The 22,388-nt window shown below is 41.6% G+C and overlaps 1 protein-coding gene across 2 annotated transcripts in view; it reads right to left on the minus strand.

Annotated features, from left to right (window-relative positions):
* The window catches only part of arb2a (ARB2 cotranscriptional regulator A), a 137,716-nt gene that overhangs the window by 76,273 nt on the left and 39,055 nt on the right, over positions 1-22,388 (minus strand). For both annotated transcript variants that reach the window (XM_088292184.1, XM_088292174.1), the window contains exon 7: positions 9,845-10,063. In XM_088292184.1, coding sequence (XP_088148310.1) covers positions 9,845-10,063 — 219 coding nt within the window. The remainder of the gene's footprint in view (positions 1-9,844; positions 10,064-22,388) is intronic.

The following is a 22,388-nucleotide window of genomic DNA, read 5'->3' on the forward strand; positions in this document are numbered from 1 at the left end:
GTGACGCATGACCCGAACAACAATCGAAATGTTATGCTACAGTAAAAAGAAACAAAAGAAAAATAGAAACGTGGCGGTCGCCTGAGGAGATATCTATAAAGGGGCACTCTTTAGTCAATCAATAAGTCTTGCATATTGCAAATGCCCTAAATGTAAAACTCAATAAGCTCAGAGAGGTAACGTTTAAATCTTAATTTGTAACTGCTTGCTCAATCAATGGCCTATCTATACGCCAGTGGCGACCACACGGGAAGACACTTGGGAAGGTCAAAAGAAAAACAGGACAACACATACATGGAAAGAAGAAATAAAACAATCATCAGACACATAATAGCAGACACTAAGAATGACTGCACTCGTTTTACCTTGGCCCCATTACGCTCGCCACATACATTGTGACCAAGTTGGCATGTTTAATTAAAAAGAGATGTAAACACTTATCCGGGGTGGGAAGGAACAGTAGTAAAAGGAGATGAGTGAAAAGGGCATCCATTAATGAACTTGTGACATTGATTTGAGACTTTGATTTCCTATCAAACTGTCTGCCTGGCAATAAACAACACATTCCTGCACGACACACAAAAGCCAACACGTGTAACCCTAAATCACAGCAACAGAAAGAAAATATATTTCCTTTAATTAGCGTACAAAGCTCAAGACTTGAAATTATTTTTTTGGGGGGAGCAACTTTGCTAATCAATGACTTCATTTGAGGAGCAACTTTGTAATTATGAGGAGCAATTTTTGGGCAAAATCTATAAGCACACCGTATGATGTCAATAAAGTCCATGGAATACACTATGCAAATTTGCTGGCAGTCATAATTCACAGAGACCTCGCCTTCCACAGGGCTAATTTAAGTTACGTTTGTAAGATACAATGATATGAATATCACTGATTTACGGAATGTGAATTTGACACCATTTTGGGACCGGCGCGGCTTCACACTGGGTGTCTTTGACGATGACTCTAAAACAATTGCTGATGAGTGGGAAAGGACAAAGGTGTCTAGACTCACAATGTCTTTCCTAAATGTGTTTGCATTTTATCAGCGTATTTTATATAAGTACATACAGTATCGTTTCTCACATGCCACGGATTTACTCATTTCTTCTTTGCATATCAAATTGACGGAATTAGAAATTAGAACACAAACGTGCATGGTTTCTACTAATTAGAGTGCATGACAAAATCCCATCAAATTATCCATGAGAAAATGCTCTTGTGTCCAGTGTAATGCCTCTTTGGGCAAAACTTTGTGCGCACATTGGATGTGTTTTTGCTGCTGTGTTTGTCCGGAGGTAAATTAACCTGTCAGTGTGTTTATGTTTGCCACTAGATTAGCATGAGGGGGCTATCGCGTCGGCACCGCCTCAACTCTCAGGGAGTGATGCAAGAGCAGGCAATGAATGCTCTGGCCTGCCCTCCTGCCATCAGGGCTGCGAGCATGAGTGTGTGTGTGTGTGCTCGTGTGTTGGGGGTGAGAGCAGGCAGAGACAGAGATGTCTGTCTGAAAGGCTGTGACATCAAAGTCGTTTGAAGCTTCGCCGCTTTCCCCTCCGCCATGTCGCCCTTCATCAGAGAGGCCCGTTTCATTAACTCCTTCCCTCTCTTCTAGCTTCTGGTACCTCCTTTGTAATTGTGCCTGACACCAGCCAAGATGGTTGTGTGGCAAATTCCCGTGTAAGACATCTTCACTTTGAAAGATGGAGTCATTGTCCGTTTATTTCTTTCTACATAAATGATATAAACGCTTTATAATAGCGGCCGGAATGCCACCATTTTCCATTCTTGTCCCACTCCCATTTGCCCCGCCAGAAACAGTAACACATATTTTCTGTCTTCACCCTCAGCGGCAAACAACAGAGTGACTGACGACTACCTGGCATGGCAGTGTATAGTGAATTATCTAAACAACATTTGCATATTGCAATTATTTCCTGGGGTTAATTAGCTGCAGTGGAGCGCGCCGCCCTGCGAGACCAGCCTCCTGTCACCAACTCGCTTATACACACACACACACACACACATGCGCGCTCACAAATAAGTTCAAATTGTGTGTGTGCTTGTGTGTGTGCCAGGGCTGTCAGAAAAGTGTCCCAACTGCACACCTGTTGCCAGCATCCTTCAGCCATGACTGTCAAGGGAGAGTGAGGAAGTGTGCTGTTTGTGTGTTTACAGAGTGCACAGTAATCCATACTGTCCCCTCAGATGATATTAAATACAATTCTCCTCTCTAGATAGTCTCCACAACGGGCACTCTGCTGAACTAATATGGACGGAGATGACATAAAATAAACGAGATAAAGAAAACTCCATCCACATTTTCAAGGTTATAAAGTGCCCTTATAAACACAGTAACCATAGCACAACCAAAGATCCGAGTATTACGATCCGCTCACATGGTTATTTTAATGCAATTAATGACAACATTTTATGTTGAGATTCAACAGAGATGGAAGTGTCACAATAATTCTGCAATCCTGCATACAGTAAGATAATTAATTACAAAAAAGTTGAAGAGCTGGCTTCTCAGCGCCCATTATTAAAGATGTCGAGTTTTAATTCTGATAAGCGTTTTTGATTGACTTAATGTGGCTCATCCAAATACGATGGGAACGTCATAGCTGTAGGTTGCTGATAAGTAAACAATGAAACCTCCTTGGATGTGATGAACTTTGGTGCCTCCATTAGGCCACCTACGGAGAAACTCTACCAGAAGCACCAAGCCAGAAACGTTTTAATATGTCCTGATCGGCACAAGCAATGACTGCATGATTGCTTTCATCTAGTTTGACTATTAAATGTTAAGAGGTTATCAATTGCTCTAGTGTGTAAGAGTGTGTCCACATGATTGGTCATGACATAACGGCAAAACGTTTTTATAAACACTCTCAAAACTGTTTGGCACATGGTCGTCTGTTTTACTCTTTTCTAGTCCCAGTTTTGTTCTTGTTTACTTCCTTAACTGGAAGACACACTGCGAGAGGATGGCTAGAAGCTGTCTGGGAGCCGATGGCTTTGCAAGAGAGGAAGAAAGGTATGAGGCAAATTAGCAGTAGAGATGTGAAAATGATGGCGGCATTGCGGGTAATTAACAGGTATAGTAGCTGTGGCGAATTGGGAATATAATGATGTGTGTGTGTGTGTGTGGGGGGGGATAATGCGGCAGACTAATAAGAAAGGGGAAACATGTGTGTGCGTGTAGGTGTGCTATTATTCTATACTTGACACTGTACACAGCGGATGTTATATGCAGTATACGAAAAGGAAGAGTAAGTAAAAGGGGTGAGGAGGTGAAGGAAGGGTAAAAACTATAGCGCACGTGTCAGGCCAAAAGCAGATTAGCGTGCAGAGACTATACAATAAAACAACATGACCTTGACGGGGTCATTCTGCTCTGACAATATTTGCCAGGACATTGTTTCAAATCAATAACTCATTAACAAAGTACAAAGGAAGTTGCTGTGGGTTTGTGAGATTCTTTATTAGAAAAGAGGGGCTGTGGGCCAGAAAGGTCAGCGCCGTGACATCTCGGTGAGCCTCGCGCCGCCGCTCGGGTTGTCAGGTGAAATTACCGCCAGGCATTAATTGACATCAGGCAAAGAAGAGAGGGCAGGCAGACATGGCGGTGTTTGTTCCGAGATGACCCTGAGGTGTGCGGCGTATGTGAGTGGGTTTTTTTTCTGTTTCTTTTCCAGGTCAGCCTGTATCCACAACAGGAGTGTGTGTCGAGACAGAGAGAGCACAGTGGGTGGGGGGCAGCCAGGGAGGGCAGGATGGATGTGTTTGATGGTTGACCTAACTAGAAGATTGGGAGCAGGCAAGTGAGACCAGCTACACTGTTTCTGCCTTGAGCAAACACATGCATGCACGCACACACACAGGTACTAACACAAAATACTTAAGCCTCATTTCCACGAAGCAGTATAATTTGTCTTAGCTCGGAAAAGTACCCATTTTTCACAGTCCCAATGGCAAATGTTCTGAAAGGTACTGCCATAGCCTAAGGGGGAAAAAAGACATTTGTTTGGTTTTGCCTGTATTAAAGTGGGTCGGGATTTGGCTATGGGAAAAAAAGCGGGTCCCAAGGGTGAGGCCAGTTCAGAAACTGTGCTCTAGAGTGGTGGTCTCCAACCACCGGGCCGCGGAACGGAACCACTTTGGACACGGCCACGGCAGTCCGGCCAGATGGAAAAATAAAATAAAATCTTGCAGTATTTCCGGTGTATTTATTATTCAGTACAGAAAAAATATTTTATTTTGATTAGTGACTGACTTCTCCCCGTTACATCGGACTTGATTGTCTCGGTTGCATTACGCTAATATTAAACCTACAAGCTAGCAAAATGAGTACGACCACGTACAATATAAGGCTTATCGAAATAATTCAGTTGAAACATTAAAAAGCTTTATTGAATTATATATAATTTTTTCAAGTTCAAACGTTAAACGGGCCGCATGTGGCCGCTCGGTTGTGGTTTGTCCATGCCTGGGTTAGACTATGTCCCACTGATATGATGCCCTACCCTATATTGTAAATACTTGCTGTAGCTATGTGCAGTGTGAAACACAAGTCAGATTGGGGTTGACCGTTACAAATTGTACTGAGAGCAAAAGTGAACTGAATGAACCGCTTGCTAAAAAAGTGGCTTTAGATGTGGTTTTGTACAACCTAAAAGAGCTCCGACAGTGGATAATTAAAGTGCAGTTAAAAGAAAAAAAAATTGCAACACCACTGCCGCTACAAAGAGCCTGATGCAGACAAACAAAGGTCAAAGCTGTGACTCGATAATCACAGAAAAACACAGCAGCTACACGGATGGCATGCAGCCAATTTGTTCCTTCTCGCGAGCGGGTGAGCTGCTCTCAAGCCTTGGCCGGTGACCTTCCCTTTGACCGCTTCCAGAGGTTAATCAAGTCTCTACCTAGCCTTGTGTGTGCTGAGCCTTACCTCTTGGCATGATCTGAGGTCAAAGGCCAAACAAATCCTGTCTGTATAATTACTTTGGGATAACAGATTGGTGTTTGGTCTCGAAAGGGATGAATATTTAAAAAAAAAATATATATATATATATATTTTTAAACTGTCCCGTAACGGTGGGAGATGTCACATCTTGTTGAATACAAGTACAAGCGTGTGTGTTTAGGTGGTGATACTGAACTGCGAAATGTGCAGCGAACAAACTAGATTCAGATTGCTAATCAAGGGGCGGGGCTAATCTGTGTCAGGTGTAGATAGGAGTCTTAAGGTAGTAGTCGATGTAACTGAAAGACTACCCAACACACATTAACCGTAGAAAAAAGAAGGGATGAAAATGTTTATCATAATTGAATTTAACCAAGGGCTTTTAAGAGAAAAACTCACCAGAATCCATATTTTCCCTTGAATATAGTCAGATTATGCCCAATGTATAATTGAAAAGCAGAAAGATGTCATACGTTTGATGTCCCCCCCCAGTCTCCATTATCAAGATCTGTCCTTGAAGCGGCTCTGACGCTGAATATACAGTAGAACAGGGAAAAATAACATAGGCCTGCCTGCCTCAAACTGCCTTAAAATGTGATCGAAGTTCGTCTCGCATATCTCTTGATCGAGATGCGTGATACAATGCAAGAAAATGATCATAAATTCATTTATAAACATATATAAGTGGTGTTTAAAGAAAGATGAAGCTGTTTTTTTTTTTTGGTCCCCTTTGCTCTTTTACCTCCCCCTTCTACTTTTCCAGGGCCTGTTGGCCTAATCCCAGCCAACCAGCCTTGGGTGAACTCTTTGGAAGCTTCTTAAGCCCATGAATGTGCCTTTTGTTCCTTCCATTCCTCCGCTTGGCTGACAGAAAATAGCTAACTGGATTACTGCTAAAATTCAGAGTAAAGTGAACTCCCAAACTTCTATATGGCATAGTGGTAAGAAAGCGCCCCCCTGCCCCTCTAGCACCTCATCAGCATCCCACTTTCTATATCCTCCCATCCCTCCTTACTCCAGCAAACATCCCCCCTAATCATGGGCTGCTAGTGTGTGATCTGACGCAGGAGGAGAGAAGAGGGATTAGATAAGGTTGAGGGGTTGCAAACTATGGACCTAAGGCTAAAGAGTAGGAACCTTAAAAGCGGTAAAGAACTTATTAATGTGTGTAAGGAAGCACATTAATCACTCAGCTTTATTAGCAGATCGAGGGGCTTATTGAAGGTGAAAAAAAAAATAAAAAGGAATGTATTTTTTTGCTGATCGTACTTTTCCAAACTCCATGCAAAACAGCGGAAGAGAAGCATTTTTTTTTCCTGCTTACATTTATATTGAAATGAGAAGAGGTGTGTGTAGATTTGAGCGAGTGCGCAGTTGAATGGCTGTGTGCAGGTGGTCTTGGAGCTCAGCGGGAGTTAAGAGTGTGAGGTGTGGAGAACAAAAAGGTTTGTATGCGTGTGAATGCACGTGCCTCGGGTGGATTCTGTTCAAGAAGATGAAAACAGGCCGGCTAAAGAGGTTTGATTTGATCCACCACCCACCCTGACTAACAGAGGTAAAAGAGGAGGCTATGCACATACGCACGCGCGCACGCACACACAGGCACACACACACACTTGAAGACAAAAGATTGAAGGAGGAGGGAAAAGAAGTTGAGAAAAGATTTTGGATGAGCGTGTGTACGTGTGACAGCTTACTCCAGGGCGGACTGAGGCAGAGCAGTGGTGAGCGAAGCGGTGCGGGGCGAGGGGGCGTGTGTGGAGGAGCCAAGGTCAAACAAACTCACATCTTGCTGACTTTTGGGTCAAAGATCAAAATTCAAGGGTCACCAACAAAGAGCCAACCTGTTCCGTCATTTATCTTGATCCCGAGCCCTGCAACCGCTGCGTTTGGGCCAAAAATCTTAAAACACCTGTTGATCATTTTAATAATCCATAGCTGTGCGGCGTCTGCTTGAAAAATAAAGAAATAAATGCCTCACCTCAAATCTTCATCTCCTTAAAAATAAAATAAAATAAATCTTAAGAATGTTTGTTTGACTTGACTGCATGTCACAAAGCAAGTCAGAAGTATTGGTGTGATTATTGCCTCAAATCGGAAATGTAAAATCCTAAAAGCATGCTTTCTTTTCACACATTGACTTGACACAAGTTCCAAGAATATATTTTAAAATCTTCTTGAACTTGGACCTCAACATTTACATAATGTTCTCTGAGACCTCCAGACTGCCGCAAGTGGTCGGATGCACGCATCGTATTTCCAGAAACAAAACCCAAAAAAGTGTAGCAGAATTGTGTTTCCATACAACTGTGGAACAAACTTCATGAACACCGAAGATCTGCTTCAACTGTGAGTGAAATTACATCTGGACAGAAAACATTCCTCACTGCTGTTTTTACATAACGTCAAAAGATTTTTTTTTTCTTCATCCTGCTTTTTATTCTTTGATTTGAATTTGGTAATCTGAGTCATTTTACTGTTATTTAACCTCATCTTTATTTCAGCAATTACATAAAAATGACCCGGTGACTGGATGTCCATGGTTGATGGCCAAGATTTAATTTAGTTTGAATCAATGTGGGACAAACACAAATGAGTAGCGCGTGATGGATGCTGTGATACACTCCATTTCAATGTGAGCTCATTATTATATTTTTATTCAAAAGTAATAGTTCATTTTAATTTAGCATGGTATTTTTTGTGGACTAAAAATATGTACTATAAGTTACATATACTTGTAAAGTTATGCATCTTGGTATCTTAAGTGTCTTGATTTGAACGCGACACACTGCAACACAGACTACCAGTCGCTTAGAAATTAAAGTTTGTGCAAAAGGATTGACATCTGGTGATATTTGGTCCTGATTAAGAAAAGGTTGGCATGTGGAAAAACAGGCACAAACCTGGATTTTGTCAGTTCAATTGCCGTGCAGCTCACGTTTAGTGTGGTGTAAATTCAGCACACACAATGGGATTTATCAAACCTCAGACGAATGTTGATAGCTGACTTAAATTTCCGAAAAGGAGGTTATGAATATTTTTTCCAATAGTGTAAAGCTTTTTCAAATGGCTGAAACGAAAACATATATGACTTCGGAATGAACAAAGGTCTGGCTGCAAGTCACAAGAAGGAGTCATGCCCTATGACTAAAGACAAAGCTCCTCTCAAATCTGCATTTCCTTGCATCTGGGTCATTTGATTTCAACGCATTGTAACTTGCGCCATGTCAAGTTTTAAATGCAGTCGTAGCCACAACGCAGATACAATCAAATGCCACACACTCAAGACGAGTTCAATCAAACACAATGTTGCTTTTATGCAGTTGCTGGCTTCCCCCCAATTTTTTGCCTCTTCCACTAACACTCCCCATTTCGTCACTTCAAACTCATGGCGATACCCTGCCAAATTTGCCATGGTTCCATCAGAGCTACCAACGGTGCCAAACCTTCTTTTACACCTGTAGCCTGTGCAATTTGCTCGAGTGAAAGAATATAAAATATTCCTCTCGTTATTTGGGATCTTACTAAATGATGGCAATTCGAGTATATCTCACACACATATACAATCTGTTAATAAAGTAAACACACTTGCGCTGTTTGGGATCTTTAAAAAAATTCAGGTTAATAGTTTTAGAGGTCCAGAAACAAATATCATGAGAATATAGCATGAGGAATTAGTTTTCTAATTGCTTTTTTGGCAAAAAAGGCATCCCATCTTCGTAATTAATAATTAGGGCGCATGCCCGCATCTAACTTTAAAAGCAGTATGCGTGGCACTGACTGTGATTCAAAGTCGGTGGACCGTTTAAACCGTAAACGGACCAAAATGTTTTTGAAATAATATTTTTTTGTTGAATTATCACTGCACATTTACCATGGTCTTTTTTTTTTAAATCTTGAACATGTGGAAAACCCTTTTTTTTAAAAAAGAAAAAAAAAAAGAAAAACCAACTAAAAATCTAAACTAAAACTGTTTTTGCAAAAAAAAAAAAAGAAAAGAAAAACTATAAATAAAATGTAACTATAATTAGAATTCCAAAACGATAACAACCCTGGACCCCAGCTCAGGTGTTCCTAACATCTAAATCAAACAGTGACATTGTTACTAAATTATAACCATTGAAAAAAAAAGGGGAAAAAAATAAAAAAAAATAAAGATTTTGGCTGAACTAAAACAAAAGTGGTCTCAAACAATATTGCTTTATTTCACTCCAGTCTGGGCTCAATTATTCCGCACAATGGAAATACATTCATTAAAAGCCAACATCCTTTGTTTGACCACAGTGTGCTCCACACACGTGTGCGTATGCACATCTGTTAATATGTGTGTTTGTACGCAGTCGCTGTCACATGATAAGAATTTTGCAGTGCCTTTGCAGTGTGTGTGTTGGCGAGATAATAATCCCAGTGGTCAACAAAGACTGACCGGCCCGCCGTCATCATGAAGAGGAAGTGAGCGAGAGGGAAAGAGGGAGGAGGGAGGGAAAAAATAAAGAGGGCGAGAGGGAGGTAGCCATGTGGTTAACACTTGCTCACTGAGAGGCGACTGGAGCCAGGCCAACCTCTTCACACACAGGCTGACCACACAAGAGCCTCTCTTTCTCCTTCTGCTTCTCATCCTCCCTTCCTCCCGAGTTACTTCACATTTCCTCCCTTGCCTTCTCCGATGGACACCTCCTACTCCCCCACTGTCCTTTGTCCCTTCCAGAGTTCCTACCCGCCGATTTTCCCACCTTCTTGCGCGACCCCCAAACCATCAGCTATCATCTCGGTGCGTCATGCACATCTATCCCTGTCTTCTTGCCACCACGTCACTCTAAACACTCGTCCCCCTCCCTCTCGGTGAAATGGGGAAAAAAAAAAAAAAAGACATACCCGGATTGGGATTCGCTCTGTGTCCGTCTCCTTCTGTGGGTTGCGGTACTTCTCGTAAAATTCTCTCCTCTTCTTACCCTCCTTGTCATCTTTGCGCTCCTTCTTTTCGGCGGGTTCGTCCGACGGTTCGCTCGGAGAGGGCAGCGAGGAGGACTTGGATGATTTCTCCACCTCCAGGTAGTTCTCATTCGGGTTGAGCACGATCACGCTGTAGCCCTCCTAAAACAAAGAGGAGATCACGTACATGAAATCCACGTCATTAAGATCATGTTTTTTTTTTGTTCCCCTTTGCTTTGATTTGCATTATATTTTTCTATCCAGGTTTATAAATCGTTGACACATGATGATGTGAAGAACATAAAGATAAATGATTGGCATTTTGTCTGACAATTAAAATTGTAACGTACTTTAAAATGGAGAGGCAATAAATGAAATGAAATCTTAAATAAATATTTTTATATTTAACGCACCGTGAAAAAGAACATGAAAAGGAGTTATTTCAGGAGAGTTTAAACACACAATGTAATACAATTTCAAGGCTTTTTTTTTTAATTAATTGTGTGTTCTAATTTATTTTCCACTGTTGAAAGTAAAGTTTAGGTAAGAAAATCAATAAAAAAATAAGTTTCTCTCAGGTGCAAATATCAAAGCGCAGACTTCAATTCTTAGCCAAGTGTGAATAAACTTCAAATCACAGCAAGAAGCAGCATTGCTGCAGTTAAAACTCTGACAAGTAACTGCACAATTGGAATTCCACAACAGCGGTTTCAGTCAGTGGACAGCACTTAGTGACTCCAAATGCCACATGCCACTTAATATCAAACTCAATCGATCCCGGCATCACTCAGCGGCCCGAGTTTGTGCTGCTACAGCCACACACACCCTGATGTGTGACTTTTTGTGTAAATGTCTCCGATATGAACAACATATGAAAATGGGAAATTAAATAAGTGTATGAAAAATGAGCCTTTTTTTTTTTTTCCTGTGTGACTTCTTCAACTTTGCTAACATTTTTAATTAACTCTGTTTATTGTCCCGAGCACGCTGAGATTACAGCAGGAAATAGATCTTGTTTCACATTGGACGTTCACACACAACTGCTATTGTGAATACACATACAAGCCCCACTAGACTCAACTGGACACACACGCGCACACGCAATAATTTACACACTAATAGCACGTTCCCGAGGAGTATGGGAGACAGCAAAATACCTTTGGGGGATGTGAGAGGGAATTAAGAGAGGTGGCATCGCTCAGCTTCCTCACTGCCTTCTCAAGGCATCACACACGTCATCTCTTCCTTAATAAGTGTTAACGCAATGTGCGTGTCGTCCCCGTGTGTCCCTTCTGTGCCCAGCGCCATCAAACCTGCCACACACCCTCTCCCTTAGCACCTGCCGTCTGTTGACAACAGCACAATGACACGTTCCCACTTATGCAGATGATGAAATTTAACTGATTCTCACTCTTTTCCAAATGTCTATTTTATTGGACCTATTACTATATTTTCAGTAAGACGTGATGCTTTGATATTAGAATTTTGACATCATCGTGAAAATGCAACGTTTATTTGAGCTTTTAGGGATGATTGAGGAAATGCTGACCACTGCATGATAAAATATGTTCTACTAGACACATTCAGAGAGTGATTTTTATGCAGGTATATTTTTGTAGATGTTTTCATTTCAGTCAAGTGAGGCTGCGGTGATATTAGAGGAGGATCTATTAGAGCAGATTCAATTTTGGGCCAGGGAAATTACCGGGACATTTTCACACAGACAGTGCTGAAGACACCCGGGCACACATGCAGACAGATGGATGACCAGATGAAAATGGGACCCCGGCTTGAGCGAGGGAAGGAGAGACAGAGACATGCAGCTGAACTGGATCCACACCAGCTCTGTGGCACTGCCCACTGGTGGCAGCATGATAACATAGCCGAAGGGATCAGTTCAGACGGCGACCGCGAGACGTCAAATGCGCGGACAATAGAAATAAATAAAATGAAATACAGAGCATGAAAATTTATTATGAATTTGCACAAATATGGACAAATTGTTTACTTTGAGGTTTTAACTGAAAAAAGCTTTGTTTTATTAAAATATATAATAGGAAGTGGTGAAGAATAAAATAGGTCTGTGGAGTGTGGCAGACGCGGGCGGTTCGAGCATTTGCACTCACACAGGCAAAGCGAGACGAATAGACAGCCCAGTTTTCACAGTATGTCGTGGTTAAATGTTGTACAAAAAATATCTGACAGTTTAAGTGTGACATGGCACGCACAAATTTATACAGTGACTTAATTATTTATTATTAATGGAAAATAAAAACAGATGATCAGATAAGTGAGTTTAATATAAAATGATCAACTGTCTGATCAGGAGTTGGACAAATCTATTTGAACAACTTGTTTTTTGTTTTTTTTTACTGTGAAGTGAGTGAAAGGGATCGACTCGATGAAGGAATAGCTATAATTTGCATATAATTGACGGCCCTTGAAATGCATTGGGGGAAAAATAATGAGAAATAAACGCTAAGAATTGTTACATTCAGCACATGAAAAATTGGGTAGTGTGAGGGGGTGCACGACAGACCCACAAAAAATATATACATATATTTTTAAATAGTGTGGGGAAAAAAAGTGCATATTGATTATTAACGATGGCACAGATCATCCCGAGGGTGAACGGCATTGTTTTTAATGTCTTATTTTGGAGATCGGCTCAAGGACGAGAATTACACCCGATCACCGATTATTATCTGCCAATGCGATCCAACAGGTCAGATCTGAGTAAAGTGGAATAATCAGTTGCGGAATAAAAAAATAAAAAAAATCAACTGATATGAAATTGAGAAAAAAATTGGATAAAAAAGAGGACCACAAAAGTCAGTGTTGAGAGAGGGAAGCATCAAACAACATCACATAATCCTGATTTTTCCCAGGGCAAAAGTTAATGGTCCAACCACACAGCTCCACGTGTTCGCTGGCTAACCCTGAGTGGCCTACACGCAGGGTGAGCTTTCACTTCCCTAACCTTCGCCCGTCACTCATCAATAACCCTTCCCGCCCTTCAGCATTCTGATACTAACCTCACGTGGGCCGAGGAGCTTGTAGCTTCCGCCTAATGCCAACACTCGGTCGCGGCCTATAGCCTTTGCTTTGGACGGACTAACTCACCTAAGTGCGCTAATACTCACCCTTTCAGTTGTGCAATCACCCAGAAGGACATTGCTGTAAAGGCGGCAAGTGTTGTTGGCGCCTGGAGGGGCCGCGCCACCATGTTCACTTGGGTGTCGGAGTCCATTATTAAATGACACTGAGATGTTTTTACGTTGATGTCAGGTCCGCTAGCAGCTTAGCAACTTGCTTACTCAGTTCTCGTCTAACATGCGAAAGTGAGCCTAAACCTTAAAAATATACAGTGATTGCATTTTTACTCATTCTCATTTAACTGAGAAAAAAAAAAAACAAGGCACACATTCCACACAATCTCTCCCACAGGGCTAACAGTTCAATCCTTATTTGGTGACGGTTAAATCCTCTGAAACTGTGCTAAAGTGAGGTCATTCAGCCCTTTGTGTTTTGTGCTAACTGTTAAGTCTTACCCACATGAACACAAAGTGCATCGAAATCTTTGTGTTGTGATGTGCTGTCAACGTCTGAATCTCAAACAAATGTGCGCCACAAACCTCAGGTCACCCTGATTCTTATACGACTAAATCTCCCTCACACACATTTTTAACGTACGGGGTCGCGTTGCCTTTGTGCTAAACACACACGGGCACTTTTCTAAAGAAAACACACACAGTCGCTTAGCGTTGGGTCAGTCTTGTCTTTTCTGCAGCAGTGTGCAGGCTGATCCTCTTCCCATGCCCTGTGGGTGCCCCAATGCCACCACCACACTGAGTCCCTGCCCCGGGGCCAGCGGTCAAGAGGGTTACCCCGACCCCGCTATGGGAGGGAACCCCGACCTCCATCACCCTGCGCTGGACGCTCCTTAGCGCTCCTTTGTCGGCCTGTCCAACATCAGATAGCAAAACAAAGGCTGCCGCTGCTACGGAAACCAGCTTATATCATCACCGGGGAGAAACCTTTCCTTTGCATCAACATGCCATCTTATCTCACTGGGAGTCTTTAAAAAGAATGAAAAGAAGTGTTGGATTTATTTAGAATTATACTAAAACCATGTTGCAATCCGTGCTGAAAAAAAATAATAATAACAAATCTAGCGCAATACAGCAAAATACGGTTGTTTGGGATTATAAATAAGATGAGGCTGTTTTAACTACAATATGGAGACCCTTACGGACTCCCTTTATGGTTCAATTGGATGCTTTTCACCCACTACAACCATGATGGCCACACATCATTATTTTCTCCTCTAGTTGAATTATTACTTTGTGTGCGTGTGCATGAGCCTCAGCGCGGGTGATACCGCCCACACAATGGCGAGTAAATAAGATGCCCCCCCACGCTATTTTAAGACAGCAGCGTCTAGTTTTACCAATGGCGCTGAAAACAAAATGAAATGCGTCTAATATATGAGAGTGGCGAGCGAGGCGGCCGGAGTGAGAGGGTGTTTCATCTGCGCGAGCGGGGCTTAGCGCAGCTTTGATGTGAGGGCTCTCATGCAGTGAGCCGGGTGCTTTGGGCCAAAGGGGGGGGCAGCACTTGACAGGTACAAAGAGTGGCTGATAGGTGTCACGGATGAGGACAGTGGACGCTATGGTCGTGTGAATTTTAGATTGCAAGAATGGTCACGGAAAAGAACGGCAGACGATAAATACACCCCAATGCATTTGTCTATAAGCGGCCACAATCTCAGGGTGAGTGGGTGTCCATTTAAATTGATCCTCTTTGGTGGCGTACACTATTCTATTTTATGTCAACGGGGGGTTGTGTTTGGATCAGGGCAAGGGGCACTCCCTTCTCTCGAGCAGCTTTCACTTCCTTGATTCCGCAATATGCAGGGCCTGATTCGCTGCTGAGACTTGACTGACAATGGGGAAAGGGTCACTCAGCACGGCATACCCAATAGGATAAGGCCTGCCCAGGGGAGGGATTGAGACCTGAACGAGACAAAATGACTGACAAAAAGACAATTCGGAGGGCGAGTCTAGAGACTGGATTGTCACGTCATATGACAGCAAAATCTTAAAGAGTCAGGACAGTTAAATAGTGCCAATGAAACGAAGAACCAATAATACGTACCGTATACGCTTTTGGGCCACCCTGCTTTGTATGACCTTGACTGTCTACAATCCCCCCCCCCCCCCATCCATTCAGTCCCCCTCTTTTCTACCTCGCTCCTTTTTAACTGACATACCACACAGATTGCACAGTACTGTCACATTTAGTCACGGTGCCCCCTTTTTTCATTCCAACACAGCACCCCACTAACCCAAGACTCTTCTACGGTTCTCAAAGAACGAAGGGGCACCGGAGTACTTTACTGTACCACGGGGGTGACGCAAAGACGTGTGGATCTTAGGAGCGATGTGAGGGGATATGAGATGGGACTGTCATCAGCCTGTCAGGACAAAATCCATCATCCTCTTGATAAATATGAATGCCCAGTGGGGGCCTGTCAAAGAGCACCTAAACTCGACTCAATATTATTATCTCACAGTTTTACACAAAAAGGCAAAGCAAAACAAAACCAAAAAAAAAAAGCTGACCACAAAGTAGAAAGAGCTGATATGACAATGACAATACATGGTCAGCAGGAAAAATCACCATGCTTTCATAATTATATACTCATATCCACAATATTAGGAACACCTGTGTTGTCTAGAGAGATATAATTGAGTAAGATATTTTCCCTTCCTCATGTTTTTTTTTTTAAATATGCTAATACCAAATGTTTTTGTACATTTGTGTGTTAGTTAAAGAGGAAGTCAAGTCAGAAAAAAATCCATTTGTTTTTTATCCATCTGAGGGGACGGGCATTTTGCCACTTGTTGTCCAATGAAAATGACAATGACCAATAATGGCTCACCTGTTTTCTGAATATTGTCGCGTGACATTTGCAAGCTTTGACGTTTGCATGCTTTTGACAGCAAGTAGCAAAATGCCCAAGATGGATAAAGATGGGAGGATTTTGCAACTTAATTCATATTCCACAAATGCCTTTGACTTCCCTTTAAAACATTCCCTCTCCGGCTAATGAGGGTTTTATGATGACAAGTTTGACGTGTAACAAATATTTGGGGATATAAACGCACCAAATCAAGGTTAACCTACAGTTTTCCATCATTAGGAGTACTGGCTTGTTAAGAATTGCAATGTGTTCCACTGAACCGCATGAAACACAATTGAAGGAAATTCAATACTTGACCCATGTTGTGATCTCAACTACATTTAATACCGCAATTGTACAAGGAAAACAAAAAAGTAAAATAAATAAAATGGCGCCTTTTCATCATCCAATTTCCATACTACTTATCCTTATTAGGCTGCTTCTCATCATCTGTCCTCCAGTTTTGCACCGCCTACATTTAGCTCAAATTGAATTATCTTTAAATTCAAGTTCAAAGGCTACAGTCATTGTTTTCTCTCACGTAAAACTTAATAAGAGAGAGGCGATAATGATGAACTTACTCTTGATCTTAATGAGCACAAATAGTTTCGGTTAGAATTAGAAGCTAATCGCCGAGTCACTGCGTCGCTAATAAGAAGCAAGGTTTTTAACCTTGGCACGGATGCCTGGGCTCATTTAGAAATTGTTTATATGTGGAGCTGAATATTTATAAATGAGTTCAAAGTGGAACAGTGGGGTGGAGGAAGTGAAGAGAATAGCACAGCTTCTGATCCCTGATGCATCAGCTTCTTTTCATGCGCGCATTTACATTTCTTTCTTTCGGTTTCCTGTCTCGCTGCTCCCGACCTTTCTATTTTCAGCACCTTCCAGAAAGGAAACACAAGTAGAAATGACATAAAAGTAGTCGCGTAACTCACTCGTTACGAGCGCCTCGGTTAGTTTGTCTTTTCCTTGCAGGAGGCTGCGAGGACACAAGCGAGAAAGCACCTGCATGGACACACAACCCACACGACATACGCAGACACACACAAAGTTGTGGCGTCTGCTTCATCTGCTCTCAGCACCATGCATTGGGGAGGTGCAGTCTAGGGGGGAGGGGGGGGGGGTCTGCGAGGCTTGTGGGGGTGGATGTAGCATTAATCACCGTCCAGGTGGAAATTGTCAGAGCTATCGATTGTGCAAGTAAATGTTACCAGAGTCATTTGTCAACCTTTTTTTTCTTCTTTTGCTTGTCTTTAGCCAAGATACAACGCTGAATGTAAACTCATAACACTGAAATTTAGAGGTTCAGTTTTACCAAGTAAAATAGTCTCCGTGGTCACTCAAGACAAATTGTTAGCCTCACTTTTTTAATGTTTGTGGAAAACAAAACAAAAAAAAAAAGAGGGTTACAATAGTTTGGGATTCGACATCATAGTTCTTATCTAGTTTTAATTTTTGTTTGCTAAATGTAGTGAGTTTAAAATACATATTATAGCATGTTTGGGTTTTTTTCGCTATAGTTATAGTTAGTTTTAGCTAGTTTTTATAAACAATTTATTTTCAGTTGTTTGTTGCTTAAGGGTTTTTTTATTATTATTTTTAAACGCACTCTCGTATTTATTTTACTCTGGTAACACAAAAGATTATTTTGAATTTTAGTTGGAAATTCAGTTGTAGTTTTTTTTAACGAACAATGGTATTTTTAATTGATATTGCAACAGTAAGTTAAAAATGACTTACGACTTATAATGACTAAAATTTTTATGACTCTACAGAAATAAAATATTGAGCTAAATAAAAAGTTTTGCCATTAACAAAGATTGTATTATTTTAATTATATATATATATATATATATAATGTTGAATAGCTGTTTGCACATTCTTCTTGTACTTGCATTGAGTTCCCTTTGGGTACTATGACTTCCTCCCACATTACAAAGAAAACATCTTAATTGAAGAGAGTGTGAACTCTTGTTTGTCAGGGCAAGGCGAACCATGCCCCTGGCCCAAGGGCAGGTAGAATCGGCTCCACCTCACACTTGAAGTGAGTAAATACTTGAAAATAGGTGCATAGTTAATACTTAGAATACAGCACATACAGTACAGATTACACCTCAGTGCAATTCTATATGTTAAACATACTGTTAAATTACTTACACTTTCTCTCGTTCAAATCGGGCATCTCGCAAAGAAATGCTCAATCAGGAACTCATTAAATCAGCAAATTCAAATGTCCTGGGAACAGATGTTTTGAAAAGCATCATCTTTCAAGAGACGTAAGCCAAGCCAACGCATCAAACGGATGAAGGCTTTTGACAACTGTACTGTTTCTTGAGCATATTATGACAATTATTGAATCCAAAGTTAACACATATTTCAAGAGGAGTTCAATAAACGGGTATAAAACATGCGATTGCCACAACATGGCACGCAAAAAGACTACTGAGCCCAAAGCTGTAAAGCTGTGGGGAAATAAAGACAGGAGGCTTATTCTGACGCCGTTAGCATTTTGATTTATAAATTCTATATTGTCTCCCCTAAGCATACACATGTATTTTTAATGAGGGCACAGAGAGATATAGATCATGGAATGATAGGTGTGTCCCTGCCCTCCTGCCTAACTATTTAATGTATAAATCAAGGAAAGAAGGCAAAAGAAAATGGGCGGCAAAGAGGCTACAAAAAGGGGGGTATGGACAAAACACAGCTGAAGGCTACTTAACTGAGCACTGATTAAACATATAAGAGGGGATGTTAAAGAAACTGTATTATTTGTTGATCTGAAAATAATATGTTGAAGCACTTTGAAATTACGCCAAATTGTAGCATTTGCAGGAGAAAATGAAATTTACAGTAGAATTAACGGTAATGTTTGCAGCAAGTAACGGCAGGCCTTGGGTGTTTTGAGCATCACGTTAATGGTGAGCAATTACAATAGCAGCAGTGCTCTGATTTGTGTAGGATTTCCCATGGAATTCTTGTCACAGCAATGTTTTTGCAATTATTTCCAGTATAAAATTTGACAAATGTGATTTTAATTCATGGAATTATTTTTATACATTTGAGTTTAAAATTATACCTGGAGAAGAAATATATTATACATCAGTAAAGAAATTATACACAATGTTATAATTGCAAAAAAATAAAAAATAAAATAATTAATTAAAAACAACAACAACAATAAGGCTGTACAGGGCTGGCCGTTACGTTCCGGTAACCTAAATAGTTTTGATGAAGAATGAGCCGACACTGGCGTGTCCTCAGTATTAATCTTAGTGAACATCACAGGAACACTTTGACCTCCCAGGGGCAAAGGTCCAAGAGGAATCCCTTCACCCTTGCCCTGTTATTGTAACCTAAGAAAGAGGAAACTGGTGGTCTTGCTGACAACCATGACTGTCGCTATGTGAGGTGTGTATGTGTTGAATATTAAGTTAAGTGCGTCCTTAGGCAATTGCTTTGATCACTGCAAACATGTATTTCTATTTTGGGAGCAATTCTACATTGAGTGTGAGTACATTGCCAGACGGATACACACACAAACACGCGCACACGCACACAGAGTCCAAGAGAGAGTGACCTCTTTCTAAGTGGATCTGCACCACAGGTCCTTGAGGTTGCCACAGCCAATCACAAGCTGTGTTTGAAGTGTGAAGGGTAAACACTGAGGCTGCTCTATCCTGTCATTTACTCTGCTTATTTTCACAGGATGCAACCTACAAAAAGAGGTAGTGCGGAATATCTAAGTGTGTGCATGTGTGTGCACGTGTGTCTGTGTGTGTTCAAGCACATTTTCAAAAGTGTCATTACTACATGCCTGGGTTTACGCTTCACAGCACACACATGGAGCTACGCATGTATGCTGGAATCCCCTTCATCCTTTCCCCATACGGCCAAATGGACAAATCCACGCTATGGTGAGTTTAAAAAAAAAAAAGAAAAACCTTGGACCGGTAGACATTTTCCTATTAACCCAAGTCAGGCTTTGAAAACAGTTGAAAGCAATTAACCATGAACAGCAGCTGTAAAACACATCGTCGCTTTCTTTTTCACACACCATCCCTTCAAGCTCGCCATTACCACACTCCTCACGAGAAGGTTCTTTCAAATCGACTTTTTTTTTTAAAGACCACCTGTTGTCTATTATTTTTACATAGCGCTTTTCCCATAAATCATAAACGTAGGTAATTAATCAAGCTGTCAAAACAAGGCGCGAAGGTCACCTGGAAGGGTCGGAGGTGGTTGTGGGGCCAACGGAGGTCAGGGTCACACCGCATTCCTCATTATCAAGTTGGGATAGGAGCAAAGCGAAGCAAAAGCAGATGAGGGAGGGGGGGGCAGAAGAGACGCACACAGAGAGAGGGAGAAGGAGGACTGGACAAAGGAAACGTGAAAGAAGCTGTCAAGATGCCTGCAAATGAAGAAACTGTGGGGTGCAATCAATTCTGAGTTGTGAGACGTCACTATAAGCAGGTAGTGGGGGGGCACAAAAAAAAAGACAAAAGAAATCTACGAGCTGTTTCTAATGTATGGACCTGAAATTGGCAGCAGTGAGGAGAAAAGAAGGCAGCAGCATTCTTTGAGGAGAAAATGGGAAATCAGCTGTGGAAGTATGATTGTTATCTTGTTCTCGGTCCTAGCGTGTGCATGTGTGTGTGCGTGTGTGTGGGGGTGCGCCTGCGTGCGTGTGTGTGATGAGGCAGACTGATAACTTTCTCTCAGGAGTAGGTATCTGTGTCTCAGTGGGTAGACAGCCGGTTCAGAGACACCCGGGCCACGGGTCTAGAGTAGCATGTCACAGACTCCACGGTACATAGTCTACTGATTAGATCACACACCGATTGGGTTGAAACACAAACACGGGGTGGAAAAAATTCCCACAGGTAGGCAATGCAAGCGCAGTCCGCAAACACCTACCTTGACAGTTAACATTAAGAGACGAGCATTTTTCTCAGAATTTAATAAATTGGTTGATTTAAACCATTTATCATATTAAGCACTTATTAACAGCTTCATTTATTGTTACAAGGTGTTATTTGGACTAGGTTGGGTCCAGTATGTTCTGAAAAAAATAAAAGGAAACTCGCAGAAGAGTCGACAGACAAATTAGGTGATAGAGGAAAAAGATTGGGAGGGAGGGGAAAAAAAAAGAGAACAATTTAAAAAGTGCAAATGCGCTAAACTGCTGGCGCTACCTTCATATACAAATCACCCCCCCCACACACCCTCCTCACTTCCTGCGTTGAATTCTCAGGCGTGGCTCGCTCTATCAAAAACATCACTCTTGAATGCGGTGCCGACCATTGCGCAAAATTAGCTGTCACCCTCTCCTCAAAATCTTTGTTAATCTTGTTTTCCAGTGTTTGCGGATTTATCAGCACATGCATCAATGTCAGCTCCTTGGTTACTGAGACGCAGTACTTGGGAGGAGATATAATTAAAAATGTTTTGTGTGTGTGAATGCGTGTGTGAGATGTGAAATGGGGGGGGGCGGAGAGCAAGGTGAAGTCTTCCTCTCGTCTCTGAGCTTCCCTGAGGAGCCCGTGTGATACAAAGAGTCAGAACTGACGTTCTTCACGCCACGTAACCCCTCTCACGGACCTTGCTTGGTAAAATGAAGCTTTAGTGTCATCAGAAACGGATATTATTAAAGCATCAGATGAATTCAAACATACGGATACGCAGAATTGTATTGTTCAGTAAATACATATCGCACAAAAACTCTCATGTCCAAATGTAATTTTTTTCACAAACCAGTCCCTAAATGGTTATTTTAAAAAAACATTTAATGATTATTATTGACCAATCTAGCAGGTTGAAAATTGGCTGCTCAACATTAATGGCTCAACAAGCATGCCAAAGACAAAAAGATATAGTGATATAGTGATTATCAGCCGGGTCGATTATCGGGGCCGATATTTGCCCTTTTGCTGATTATAGGCCTGTTTTTTTAAACTTTCAAGGCCGATAAATTGAAAGCTGGTTTATTTTGGCTCGCTGCAGCACACTTCTCTCTCTCTCTGCTGTGCTGGTGGTCCTGCCTGCAGAAGCATTGGCCTGCCCACAGCACCAACTGATTGGTTCCTTGTGCAGTAGGTAGCAGCCAATCAGCAGTGAGCTGCCTGTTTGCTTTTTCACCTCGAGTCACACGCACTCCAAGAGACACCAGGCAACATATTTTTGCCGAAGTTTTAATAATGTCAGCCTAGGACAACTCACAACTAAAAGAAAACTATTTGCCGTATTAAACTTAAAAGGGATGTTTGTTTTCATGGTACTATAGGAAATTCACCTGAGCTTGGGAGCTCCTTGCACTTTTTGTTAGACGTTTAAAACTAAGGGTCTGCATTAGACACTGATAATCTGTTGCAAATTTAAACTTGAACAGACACATGCCTCACAAATGTGGTTTTGCTGACAAGTCACAGAAATCTGAAGCACACCAGCGGCAGATTTTGGGTCTGCGTGGTCAGAAGTTAAGCCACAGTGGGAAATTCACAGGAAAAAGGATCACAGGAC

This window comes from Idiotropiscis lumnitzeri, chromosome 1 (genome assembly GCF_059441095.1).
Source record: "Idiotropiscis lumnitzeri isolate Australia: NSW breed Sydney's pygmy pipehorse chromosome 1, RoL_Ilum_1.0, whole genome shotgun sequence".
Lineage (NCBI taxonomy): Eukaryota > Metazoa > Chordata > Actinopteri > Syngnathiformes > Syngnathidae > Idiotropiscis > Idiotropiscis lumnitzeri.